At 39.5% G+C, this 12497-nt stretch overlaps 1 protein-coding gene across 3 annotated transcripts in view; it reads left to right on the top strand.

Moving 5' to 3' along the window:
- The window catches only part of PELI2 (pellino E3 ubiquitin protein ligase family member 2), a 78655-nt gene that overhangs the window by 16469 nt on the left and 49689 nt on the right, over positions 1-12497 (top strand). For all 3 annotated transcript variants that reach the window (XM_037395031.1, XM_037395030.1, XM_037395032.1), the window contains exon 2: positions 9798-9927. In XM_037395031.1, the coding sequence (XP_037250928.1) occupies positions 9798-9927 (130 nt within the window). The remainder of the gene's footprint in view (positions 1-9797; positions 9928-12497) is intronic.

The following is a 12497-nucleotide window of genomic DNA, read 5'->3' as shown; positions in this document are numbered from 1 at the left end:
GATATTACAACTACTTGTATTTGGAGAATAACTGAAGTTATAAGAAAGCTGTCACTTTTTCTTACAAAAATGTGAACTGTCAAATAGTCCTTGATAGTGTTTTAGGGGAAGCATTTGATTGCTTAGAAAATGAATTGTCTGGATTGTGCTTTTTCTTTCTTTTTTTTTTTTTAAATGGGCCAAATGGTCCTTTGACTCAAATGTAGTTTCTCCATAATGTTTAATGTAATGAAGTCTCGGATGAAATACGGTGTTCTTACTGTTCACGCCTCAGACTAAAATTTGAACAGCTTGCTTGTGCACCTTCAAGTATGTGTGAAGCACAAATAGGTTGGGAGCATGTTTGGGATGTCAGGGCAGGTGTGTTTTGAGCTCTTGTCCCCTTGCATTATGTGAAGTCTAGTTTATCTTCATTTTGAAACTAGCAGCCTTTTTTTGATCGGGGATTGTAAATTGTTTCCAGAGTGTGTGGATCCTAAGTCTATGGTGTTTTGGATAAACAGCCTTCCTCCTTCATTTCTTTCTCTCTTGCATCAAAACCCAGCTGTGCATAGTACTTCCCTTTGAAAGGGATTTTGTGTTTTTCTGACTTGTTTTGAATGCAGTAAAAGCTAGATCTCACTTTCTATCGTGTTTGTATTTAGTTTAACAAAATGCCGTATCTAACAATTTCAGTGGCATTTGGCTAGCTTATAGATAGTTCTCAGAGGAATAGCATTTCCTCTATGGCATGAGAGATTTAGGGCTGGAAAGCGGATTCGCTAGACATGGTGCTTTGCCCACCTCTTATGCTTTTTTAGCTAGGATAAAAAGCATCCTTTGAAATGAAGTTGATTAATTTATACCCTGTATTTTGCTGTGCACTATCATTGTTGGTTTTACGCAGTGGTGAATAGTTTTTAGTTGACAGCTTTGGAGATGGGCTCAAAGCACTGAATAAAATTGCCTCCTTGTTAAATGAATGCTGGGGGGAGCAGCAGAATGTTGGATATAAGGATTGTTAAAGAAATCATTATGTGAAAGAACAGCATTCCTTACCCATGGCTCTCTAAAAGGAAAACCCCTTGCATTCTAATGCTCTTCTGGCATATTACTTGTATTGGAGTTGGTATAACAGTAAGCTAAACATGAGGTTTTGGTGGGGTTTTTCGTGTTGAAGGTAGCTGGTTTTTTTTTTTTTTTCTTTTTCCCCCAGTAGTATCATGGTTATGGATAGCTTCTAAGAAATTTGTGTTTTAAGTGAGATTATATCCTTTTTCTGGCTGTAGTGCTTAACTGGGCTGCCTATATAGGTTTTCAGCTATGAAGTTGTTTGGAACTGTCAGGTTATTTGACTACTTTAATTGATACTTACCATGATGCTCTAGTAATCTGCATCAGCATGCTCCTTTAGGCTCTTCCAGAGTATTGGCTTTTAATCAAACACTTGTGCTCCTTATATAGTGGTCTTGCAGAAGCCTGTACAGCAAATGCCCTGCATTACTGCCTTGCAAAATACCTATTTCCACATTGTCATTAACATGTGCAATTGAAGATCTTTGATTTCTTTAATTAAAATGACATTGCAATGCCAGTTGAAACTTCTACAGAAACTTTCGAAAGTGGTGACAAGGGTCTGCTGTCTTTGATTTCACAAAAGCAGAAGTAACAAATTAATTTCCAGAATAATCTGGGGCAAGTAGCAAAGTGCTTGCTAAGAAAAATGTGGTCAAGGAGTTACAAGAAGCCTCTGTGATAAGTTTCTCCCACCCCAAAAGTAATATCAGCTAGTTTACACGAGTGCCAAAACTGTTCCTGATTGGACCTCTGTCATCTTTGTTACAAGTAGTTGTTCATAAAGCCCCAGCTTCTCCTGCCCCTCACTTTGAGACTGGTTGCTTTTGCTACTTCTATATTTTCTTGCTCTGTATTTTTTTTTTCCCTCTACGTCAGTGAGGAGGGGAGTATCAAAATAGCAGAGAGGTTTGGGAATTTTGAATGAAACTGGATGTGTAGTGTAAATAAAGCTGACTAAAAGCAATTCTGGCACAACAGATTTGGTATTTGCCAGCCAATACCATACTTTAACTTTTTGTATAGGATGGAGTTAATATAGAGCAGGTGTATATTCTTGAATTGCCTATATTATGCAGGATAAGCATGCATGAGGATTAGTCAGCCGTATTTTCTATAAATATTCTCCCTAAAAAAACCTATTTATTTCTTTTTTTAACTATTATGTTACAGTTCTTATACTAGTGGGCTAGTCCTGCTGACAGTGGGGGGAGTGTGCAGAGTAATTCACAGGCCACTTTTTGAACTATTCTAATCTGTACTGTAGCGTACCAGATCCTTACATTGCTGAGGGGGGTATAGCAGCCAGAAATAGTCTTTCTCCCTGTGAACCAGAAGAGCAACCAGTTCTGTTCAGAACACCAAGGGAGAAGTAAGGTTACCCTGGAGAACCCCAGCTGCTTCACATATGATTTCTTGTGGTGTTTTCATTAGATAAGGTTCTAGTTAATTTGTATACCTAGTGAAGGAGGGAAGTAGGTTCTAGCCTATCTAATCTATTGTAGGTGCCTCTGAAGTTGTTTTTCCATGGTGTCTAGGTCAAGCTGACTGCTAGGTTCCTAGTGGTAGCAGGAGCTATTAGGAGCAACTTTTGAAGGGTAGCTAAAAAAATCCAACAAACCCTTACTCACTACCCAGTGATGTAAATTGGCCTCCTTTGAAAAATGTGCCTGATAATCCTTATAGTTATCAGATCAGACTGCATTTCAGTGAAGCACTGCAACCTCTTATGAAAGCTCTAGAACTGTACACATAGCAGTAAACTAGGCAGGCAGTGCTGAAATTTGGTGCTGGGGAAGAGGATGCTTGTGGTGAATGCACAGCATTGATCGCTGTGCCAATGAGTATTCCAGAAGTACTGGAGAAGGGAGTACTTCCTAAAGTGTTTTATGAGAGTAAAATGGCCTCACAGATGCAAGTTGTAAGAACACACACTTATCTCTTAAAAAAAAAAAAAAAAAAGCAGCAGCTGATTATAGCCACAGTTAACTACCATACCTTTTTCAGGGATAATCAAGTTCACAGATGCAAAAACATTGCTCTTAGTTGGGGAAAGACATGAGACTATTTGGGGCTTTGGAATTGAGTGGTTTGGATTTTTTTTCTCTGCAGGCAGACAGCTTTATTAAGCTGTGCTGCTGGTAGAGATTAGGAAGCATTTATGCCTATAGAGATGTCTTAGCCAGCAGAGTTTGAGGTGGAACTGTCTTTCATTCGGGACTTCCTCCAAGGTTGCATAAACCAAAGGTCTTGGATCAGTGCCTTTTGCTACCCAAAGGATGGAAGCCCTTTGCTTACTCAGAGTTACTCATTGCTATAGTTATTATAGTAACAAAAACTCTTCTGCAGGGTGTTTCAGTTTGCTGCTGCAACTTCTTAAAATCTTTTCAGAAAGAAAGATAGATCAGATGGGAATCAAATCTTGTAGCACATGCGCCTGCTGTGGAAAAGAAAAGGAACTAGGTTGTTTAGGTTCTTTGGTAGATTTGGCAGGAGTCCAGGAGACTGACTTTGACCTGAATCTCCCTTGCTGTGTGCATGGGGAGAGTGTTAACTGAAAATGTTGAAATGAGGTGGTGAGGCCTGGATTTTCCAGACGAACCAGAACAAATGTCATAGATGGACTAGATCAAGCCTTGTGGTATGGACTAGGGGATTCCTTGGAGTTCTAACTCTGTTTTCTATCATTCTGATCAGGAAGCAGCTGTGCATTGTGCCAAAGGTACATGCAAAGCAGTTGGGAAGGTGCATCTTTGGGAGACAGAAGGGAACCTTCTGGTCAGTCTAGACTTGTTGAGCTGCTTGTTGAGTGCTGGGGGGTGATGATGATGAGGACAACAGTGTTCTCCTTCCAGCCTCCAAGAAACTACAAAGTTAAAAGATTTTTGTTGTAGTCTGTTGTAGTCAGCTATGAAGCACTGCACTGTTCAAGAAGCAGTCTTGCATTCACTGCCAGAACTTCACTTACAGGAACAGGCTGACAATTAACAGTACCTCTGGTAGTGGAGGCTGCTTCTGAGACAGAAATTGATACATGTAATAATCAGCAGGAGACAAGCTTAGACTTAAATTCATAATGAGTTAATATCTGTAATACTGATACACAGTACCAGAGAATGGAGTTCAAAGGAGAAAATAAACCAGTACTATCCTGTTGGTAGAGAAGTACTACCTACCTTTGCTTTTCCTAATTGGCAGCACTTCCCAATGAGATTAAGTTTGAGAATAACTTCACTGTTCTGTTTCACTGAAATTCTGAGATCATAGAACAAGCAGTTGCTGTCTGCCAATTAAGTTCTGCTACAGAAGAATGTATCTGTAATAAATGTTGTCTTAAAAAAAAAATATATATCCAAAGCCATTCAAGTTATTTTGCTGTTGGTTCTAGATACAGAATGAACAGTTCAGTATGATACAAGGGGTGATGGTGTAAAGAGTGAGTGCTGGCGGTGGTATTACATCAAAGGAGACGCAAGTTCACTTAATTTTATGTCAACATTGTATATGTTGAAGCTTTCTGTTTGTGTTTTGATATAAAGTAGCATGCGACTTTCCCTTTTAATCTACATTCAAGGGAGTAAATGTTAGATGCTTCAGCAGGAGAGGACTTTCCAGTTAGTCAAGACTTGAGCATACAGTTGTGAAAAACTCTGTGGCTGGATGTTGTGGAGTTGAATAATGTATCTTTAGAGTTCCAATGTTGTAGATGTCGTGATAACTTCGGACTTGCAGCACTTCCAAGGGAATCTCTCCTATCCCTCTATGCCATTTTTCCCTTGTTGCTGACATAAGTGCTTCTGTGGCTTTGCAGTGAACTGGAGAGCAAGGCATTTGTGGTTTAAAACTAAATTTAAAGCATAAATCGGGTTTTGTTTCCCCTTCATGTGAACCAGGGAGAGAAGTAGCAGGAACAAACTAGCAAATGAAAGGTAGGACTGCTGCTTTTGGCAGCAGTGTTGGCCTGTGCTAGTTCAGTGATGGTAAAAATACAGTGTAAGCATACACTGAATTTTTTTTGTGTGTGGAGTATATACTACTGGATAATGCCAAACTTGGAATCGGAACATACTTAAAGAAAAAAATTCCCTCAAGTCTGGCTTTACTTCTGCAGCTTTATTGTTTAGCACAGCAAGGATATGCTTTCTCTTACTCATTTTTAGAACCATGATAGTAACTGAACTGTAGTATGTCATCTGTTCATAGCTAAGTCTGTGAAATGGGATGGTTTGCATCTAAAAATGAAGTGTGCGGTAGACTACTAGTAGTAGGTGAGGAAAGTAGAGTGAAATTACTGCGCTTTTTTTTAATCTGTGGAAATTACTACTTTTCTAGTTTGTAGTCTTTTATGAGGTAGGTTGCATAAGTATGGAGAAGTATTTAAGTGTAATGATAGTTTGTATTTTCATAGCATTGTTAAAGAAATTTTAAATCTGTTATATGCAGCAGCTTCTGTGTCTGATGGCTAGTAGATATTCTGCTTAATTTTGAGGATGACTTCCCTGAGTTGAAGCCTTGTCAAGGTGCAAGTCAAGATTTTTTTAGAGCTCTTGTCATAAATAACTGAGGTCTTGTTTACTCTTTGCCACTGGCTAAGCCTGATTCTTTTTAAAAAAACAAAACAAGCTGTCTGACAAATGGTTCAAAAGTTTTTGATGATCTCTGAAGTAGTCAAGTAGGTTCATACAAGACTTGTAGAAAATAGGAACTTGCCACAGTGCTTGAACTATGGAATGGAGCATGTGTGGTCTTGCTCTACAGCCATGAATCCATGCAGAGGAGAGACTTGCATTACATATCCCAACCATGGGAAAAACTTAATTGGAGTTTGCAGTTCATTATATACTAAAGTCCTCAACTGTTTGATGCAAATCTGTAGGAAACTGGCTTTGATAATTATGGTGCCCATAGCCTATGCCAGCACCACTCCCTTATTTGCAAGGAATAGTGCTATTAACAGAGATAATTATCCCCACAAGGTTTCATAATGCTAGTTGTCCCAGTATTGCTGTTAACTGAGAAGCACTTGGAAGAAGTATAGGACTGCTCTTACCATATGCATTGATCTGCTTTGGAACATCTGGAGAACTTCTGAAGTGCCCCATAGATCAGTGTGTGAGCAGGACTGTCTCAGAAATGGTCATTCTGTCTCTATGAAATCTGGTAGGTTTTTCTTTGTTTTGTTCATTGGGTGAGGTGGAGTAGAGTTCTAGCTGCAGGTTATCGTTTGGTAGTGCTAGCTGTCTTGTGAAGCAAAATACTGGCATGCTAATGTGCTCGTTCCTAAGCTGCATCAGGCTTCTAGAGCTATCGGAAGGGTGTGGGGAAAGGGAAAGGGCCAGATGTTTGTGGAGAGGAGTCGGGAGGGGATTCAGCAAGGAGCTTCTGTTTTGGTTATGAAGCTGCTGTTGGTTATAGGGAAGCTTGGAGTCTTCCAGTGTTCAGTGATGGGGAACTGGTGGCCTTTTGTCCATGTCCCTCCTCTTGCTGTGCGGTTCCATCCTGCTGCTGCCTGGGAGGAGGCAGTTGTTCCTCACCAGGCATTGCTCAGTAGAACAGCTGAGAAAAATTGAGAGGGCTTTTTCTCTTGCTATAGTTCCTTGTGCTTGTGCTTAGAAGAGCTGACTTGGCAAGGTGTGGGTGGACATGCCTTGTATTCCCCCTCCTGAATGCTGAAACTCACTGTGTCCTGTGGGACAGCTTGGTTCAGAAAGGCAGGGACTTGCCAAGAAGTGACCGTGGGTCTGCTGCCTCAAGAGCAACCTTAGTTGCACCCTTACCAGGACAGAAACCCTGAGTGGGTGGGTAAGTGGGTGCGAGTCCTGTTGCGGCTGACAAGATCCCGAGGTTGGTTTGTTTGGTATGAAGATTGCTTAGGTAGTGGCAAGGAAAGGTGTGGCCAAGAGTGCCATGGGGAGTGCTGGTTTGTAGTGGACAAGCTGAGAGTCCTGGCCTAGAAAAAATGAAGGTGTCTGCTAGCTGTGGAGAGTTCTCCAAGAGTGATCCCTGCCCCTCCCCCCCCCCCCCCCCCAAAATAAAAGCCACACCCCAAAAAAACCCAACAACAAAACAACACAACACACACATGGATGCCTAGTAATTGTCCTAGCTCTTTTTGCCAATGTCAGATCAAAATAAAACTTGCAGGTCTGTAATTAAAGCATAACGAATAGTAAATCTGCCACTCAATTCTTCCTGCCCTTTTGTGCAAATGAAATTTAGAAATTGGCACAAGGAAAACCTTCATGCAGACTTGTCAGTGCTAATCAGGATGAATGAATTAAACTTTCAGTTTGCTTGTATTTTCTTCCTATTTAAAGTTTCCAAAAGGCCTTTTAACCTTGAGTGGTTTCTCTCTCTTTTAAAAACAGGTAATTAAATCCCACAGAGACCTGAAATGAAATCAAGTAGCCTTTCTCAGTTACAGTTGTTTTGTGAACATGAGAAAAAACAAACAAAATAACCCCACTAGCCTGGTTTTAACTTTCAGTGGAGCCACTTTAGTTCAGTACTGCTTAACAATTACACAAATACAAAAATTTTACTTACAGAATATAAAGCTAGTGATGATACTAGTTAAATATTATTTCTGAAGGAGTTACTGCTTTCTCAGGTTTTCAGATAAAAATACTTGTATAAAGAATGTTGTCTTCAGGCAAGTTAAAACTTGCTGGCATATTCACAGTAATAATGTCTTTGAAAGAAAGCACATGTATATATCTAGAAAGATGCAAGCTGGAGAATCAAGTAATTCCTATTTTAAGGGCTAGTAGTTAAGTTGCCTGTGGATTGTGTTGATGTATCTTTTAGGAGTTTCTCTCTTGTGACAAGGATCTGCTGTGTTAAGAGTGCTACTTTTCTCTTGCATAGGGTTAATAACAAGTTTCCAAGATGTGGGTGGGCCTGGCTTGAAATAATAGTGGTTTGCTCCTGTGTTTTTTCACTGTGCTGGGAATCTCTTAATGTTCCAGAAAGATACAGTATTTCTCTCTATGAAAATGGTAGTGGGAGATAAAGTTTAATTGTAGCCCAGCTGAAAAGCTCTTAACTTATTATTAAGTCTCTAGCATCGTGTATTAAATGTATATAAAAAAGTCTGTTTTGATGTTCTAGGGTACTTAAGACTGAAATAATCTCAAATTTAAATTGGTTCTTTTTTTGTGCTCACAAATGTTCAGCAGTCCTGCAATTCAGATCACTGGTGTTTAGACATTGTGCGTATGAAGTTTTAGCCTGTTTTCCTGTGTGACAGCAGGTGAACCTTGCTGAAGTGAGCAGTAAGCCTTCTGCACAGGGCTGCTCCACAGCCTCAACTCTGAGACAGCTTGCGTTCAACCACTACCCATTTCTCGTTTGTTTGCAAAAGGACACAAGGCTCTCCAAGTGCATTCTCTTGTTACACGAGCTAGTTACAAATAACAATAAAAAAAGGTTCTGGGCTACTGCATTGTTTTTCCTAGTCGGTGATTATTATAGAACTGTTCTTATAGCCCAACAGTGAGTAGCTATTAGCCCTCTGCAGGGCTACAAACAAATGATTTTAATCTGCAGATAGTGTGGCAGATGGTAGAGCTAAGCTACCTCTGGGTGTATCTGTAAGCAAATAATGATTTCTTCTAACTTTTTTTAACCTCTTTTGCTTTGCAGGGAGTTAGTCACCTTTAAATCTTCCTCTTTCTTCTCCTTTTCATATTCTTTTCCTGACTGCAATGTTAGCTTTTAATCATAAAGACTGTAGGAGAGGGATATATGTGATCAGTACAGAACAGAACTCACCAGTAAGGCAAATGAGATTTTATAAATGGAATAACTTCTGTAGTTCTTCGGGCAAAAGTCTGAAATCTCTGAGGATCAGGAATGCAAGAGGCATCTATACAGTAAAGCCTGGAGATCTTCATAGACCAGCTGAGAGTTACTAAGAATATTACAGGTGACAGTGCTATGATGCAAAGCATTTACTTGTCCAAAATCCTCGGGGTGGGGTGATGGTGAATTCTGTGCTTATGTGTTGCAAAGAGATTTCCAGTTGATGCCTTCCCTGGGGAAGGAGCTGTGTCCCCTTGAGGCTTAAGACTTCTCTGAATAATTAATCTGTTGGGTCTCTGTCCTCAGAGAAAGATGAAAGAACTATCGAAGGCTACAGTGTTACACCTGATAAAGGAAGTCATTAGTGAGTCTTCAGATATAGTCATGTGAATTAAAAACACTTGCATCCTCTTTAACAATAGATGAAGCCTTTAGGATTAGAGTTTAAAAAAAAGGGGGGAAAACAACTAAAAAAACCTTCTATGAGTAAAATTCCTTATCACTTAGTTTTACTTGCCCCTAAATGACTTCGTTTCTTCCTCTTCCCTGTTCTTCCTCTTGTCTTCTCCATTCCTGCATGAGATGTGGGGAGGGGATGACAGGGTAAAAACATTTTTAAAACTCCATGTTCTGAATTTACAGAGAAGATTTAGGATTAGTTATACCAAATTCCTTGGATTGTAGAGTTAAGTATTTATGGCTCTGAATAACTGTTTCATTTGTAGTTTATTACCTTGTTAATGATCAATAAAATTTCAGCCGTTGGTAGGTAGAGAATGTTTGAATGTTTGTAATTCAAGAAACAAACCTGACCATGGTGGTTACCTTTCTTGGTTTTGTGCATGTGTTTGACATCAGGATATTGTGACCAAATTGCTGCTCTCCTTTTCTCTATTCCAGACTGGTGGTGGCTTATGCCAAACTTTTTTGTTTATTTCTAGGTATAATGGATCCCTCCCTAATGGTGACAGAGGACGCAGGAAAAGCAGATTTGCCCTTTATAAGCGACCGAAGGCAAATGGAGTTAAGCCCAGCACTGTTCACGTGATTTCTACTCCTCAAGCATCAAAGGTATGGGGCAGTGGGGTGAATTCTGTTCTGCTGATGATCTGGGCTGGAGAACAACTCATATGTTACTACTGATTTACCTGGCTCCTGGTTCATTCTGTGACAGACATATTTGTTTTAAAGAAGTCTGCAGTGGATTTTCTTTCTGGGGGTATATCTTTAATTTTAGTCCATTTAACTGTTCAAAACAGTCTTTAACCTCAGGTATGAGATAATCTGACCCTTCTGTCTTTGTTCAGAAAGATGACTTTGCCAGAGCTAACAGTTTTATTTGAGCTATAGAGTAGTCGGGTGATGCAAATACAAAAAGTACTTTTATTTCTTTCTCACTGGATTGTAAGATTGGTATGTCTTTTTCCTCTTCAGGAAAATAACTGTCATGGTATAAAAAAAGTCATGATCCCTCTGGCCTTTAATTTTTGTTGCTAATAATGATATTGTGTATGTTCTTACCTGGAGTTTAGTGTTGGTGAAGGAGGAAAAGCAGTAAATATATTAACATAGTAACGTATTAACCTGTAGAACTGTTCAGGATAGAGTTCTTGTGGTGGAAAATATTTCAAGCTGCAGGAAGTTATGCCATCTCTTCTCTCAAAACCTTTTTCCTAGAAGCAAAAAGTGACTAGAGTTCGGGCCAAACTGCAGGAGCAGTTCTGTGGTGACCCTCACAAAAGTGGATGGTTTGTAAGAGGTGCACATCACTTTTACCAAAATACGTACTGGGGGAGGGAGAGAACCTACGCTGTTTTCACCAAGAAAAGAATTTTGTTTAATCTGTAGTACAGGATTATGTTTTGAGAATGCATACCATACACAGTATACACCTAAAATTTTCAAAACACACAATATCAGAGCTTGTTTTCAAGATTGTATAGGGCCTGCTTAGTGCAGATAAATGTGTAGCCTTTTAGGATTAACAGTTTCTATAAGTACTTTTCAGTGTTCTCAGAATTAAAGCATCTGCGAGTGACATCTTCCTGATGAAATCAACCTTCAAAATGGGCCTGTAGTATATGTTTGTGTGTTGGTAGCTCTGGTCTCTTGCTTAAAATGTAACAAATGAAAAAAGTGTTACGTAGCTGATGGAAATACACGCATGTTCTCACTGGATAGCCTTAAGCATTTGGACTGCAGATGATATTTTGGCATTTTAGTTGCAAAATATTTAAACACCACAAGGTATCTGGTTAATGTTTATCTGCATTGTTATTGTAGTGCAGGTAAAATGTGTGCTGTACAAATTAGTGCCCTTAAAAAGATAGAATAGGGTCTGAGGCATTAAAGCCCCTCCTCTGAGGATTTGGATTCAGGTAGATAATGTCAGGTTGAATGTATTTTGCACTTTCTCTGAACCCTTATAAATGAGCTTTTGTCTGGGGCAAGGCTGGTGGATGTGCGCCAGAACAGTGATGCTGTGGATTTCGGTGAGTGCTCTTTTGATGCACAGAAAGGACACTTACATTTTAAGATGCTTTAGTAGGCTTTTCTGACATCTTCGATACTGGAGCCTAAGTCTGTTTTACTAGGAATGGTTTCTGCATACAAATCCTGTAAATGATTGCAGAAATATAGACTAATGTATAAATAAATAGTAAGCTGCCTTTGTCTTCAGAAAACAACGTGCAACTTGACCTTTCAAGTTGTGTTCTGCTCTCAGTCTTTCAGCCTAACTCTTATTTAAGGAAGATAAAACAGTGGGAACTTGTGCTGCACAGGATATTAACAAGTTTCCTCCCTTTACATCCTTCCTTCAGACCTTTCAGATACCAGTTCTCTGTTTTGCTTTGCTTGCCTGTCACTGTTTAAACTGAATCTTTTGAGTAGAAAGAAACATGGTTTTTTTAGAGTACTGATGCTTTTTGGGTGGTTGATTTAGCAGGAGTGGGTAAAGCACTGACTGTCTCCAGTGAGTGGCTGGTTTTGTGCTAATTGCATTAATGCAGCAGCTCAAGAACTGTAGCTGTCACCAATTTTAAGTTAGTGTGTTAGCCTGAAGACTGCAATAGATAGTGAGAGGATGCTTGTCATGTTCTATTGTCCCTGCTATGCAGGTGTCAAGGACAGCTGGAGTAGCAATGGTTTCAGTAGTAAATTTAGCTGAGCTAATTGCATATGAATCAGTGCCTTTTTGTGTTTTTCCACTGGAGTGCTTGGTTTTTGCCACTCTGCCTTCTGGAGGTGCTGAAGAAAATTTAGAATTGTTTGACCTGAGTGTATATGGGTTTATCTGGGGGAAAGCCAAATGCATGGGGTAATAAGTCTCAAGCAGAGTATTGTTAAAATATGCATGCATCTCTACAAAATTATGCATTTGACTTAAAAGCCTTTTAATTAACTCTGTGCTTAGGCACCATTCAGGAAACTTTCTACTGTCCCCTATTTTACAGAATCCAGACAGTTTAAGATAGACTTTTTCGAGCATTGTAAAAATCAGTATTACTGTAAGGAAGGAAGCTTAAAACTCTTATGCTGTCTCTTGTTTGTGTCTGTGTACACGGCTGGGGGGAGGGGAGGGGGACTGTGAGACTTTTCATTAACTGTGTATGAATCTTACTCAAGATTGTAGTAATCCA

This window comes from Falco rusticolus, chromosome 7 (assembly GCF_015220075.1).
Source record: "Falco rusticolus isolate bFalRus1 chromosome 7, bFalRus1.pri, whole genome shotgun sequence".
Classification (NCBI taxonomy): domain Eukaryota; kingdom Metazoa; phylum Chordata; class Aves; order Falconiformes; family Falconidae; genus Falco; species Falco rusticolus.
Note: the sequence above shows the minus strand (reverse complement) of the source record. Positions and strands in the feature narration are given on the sequence as shown.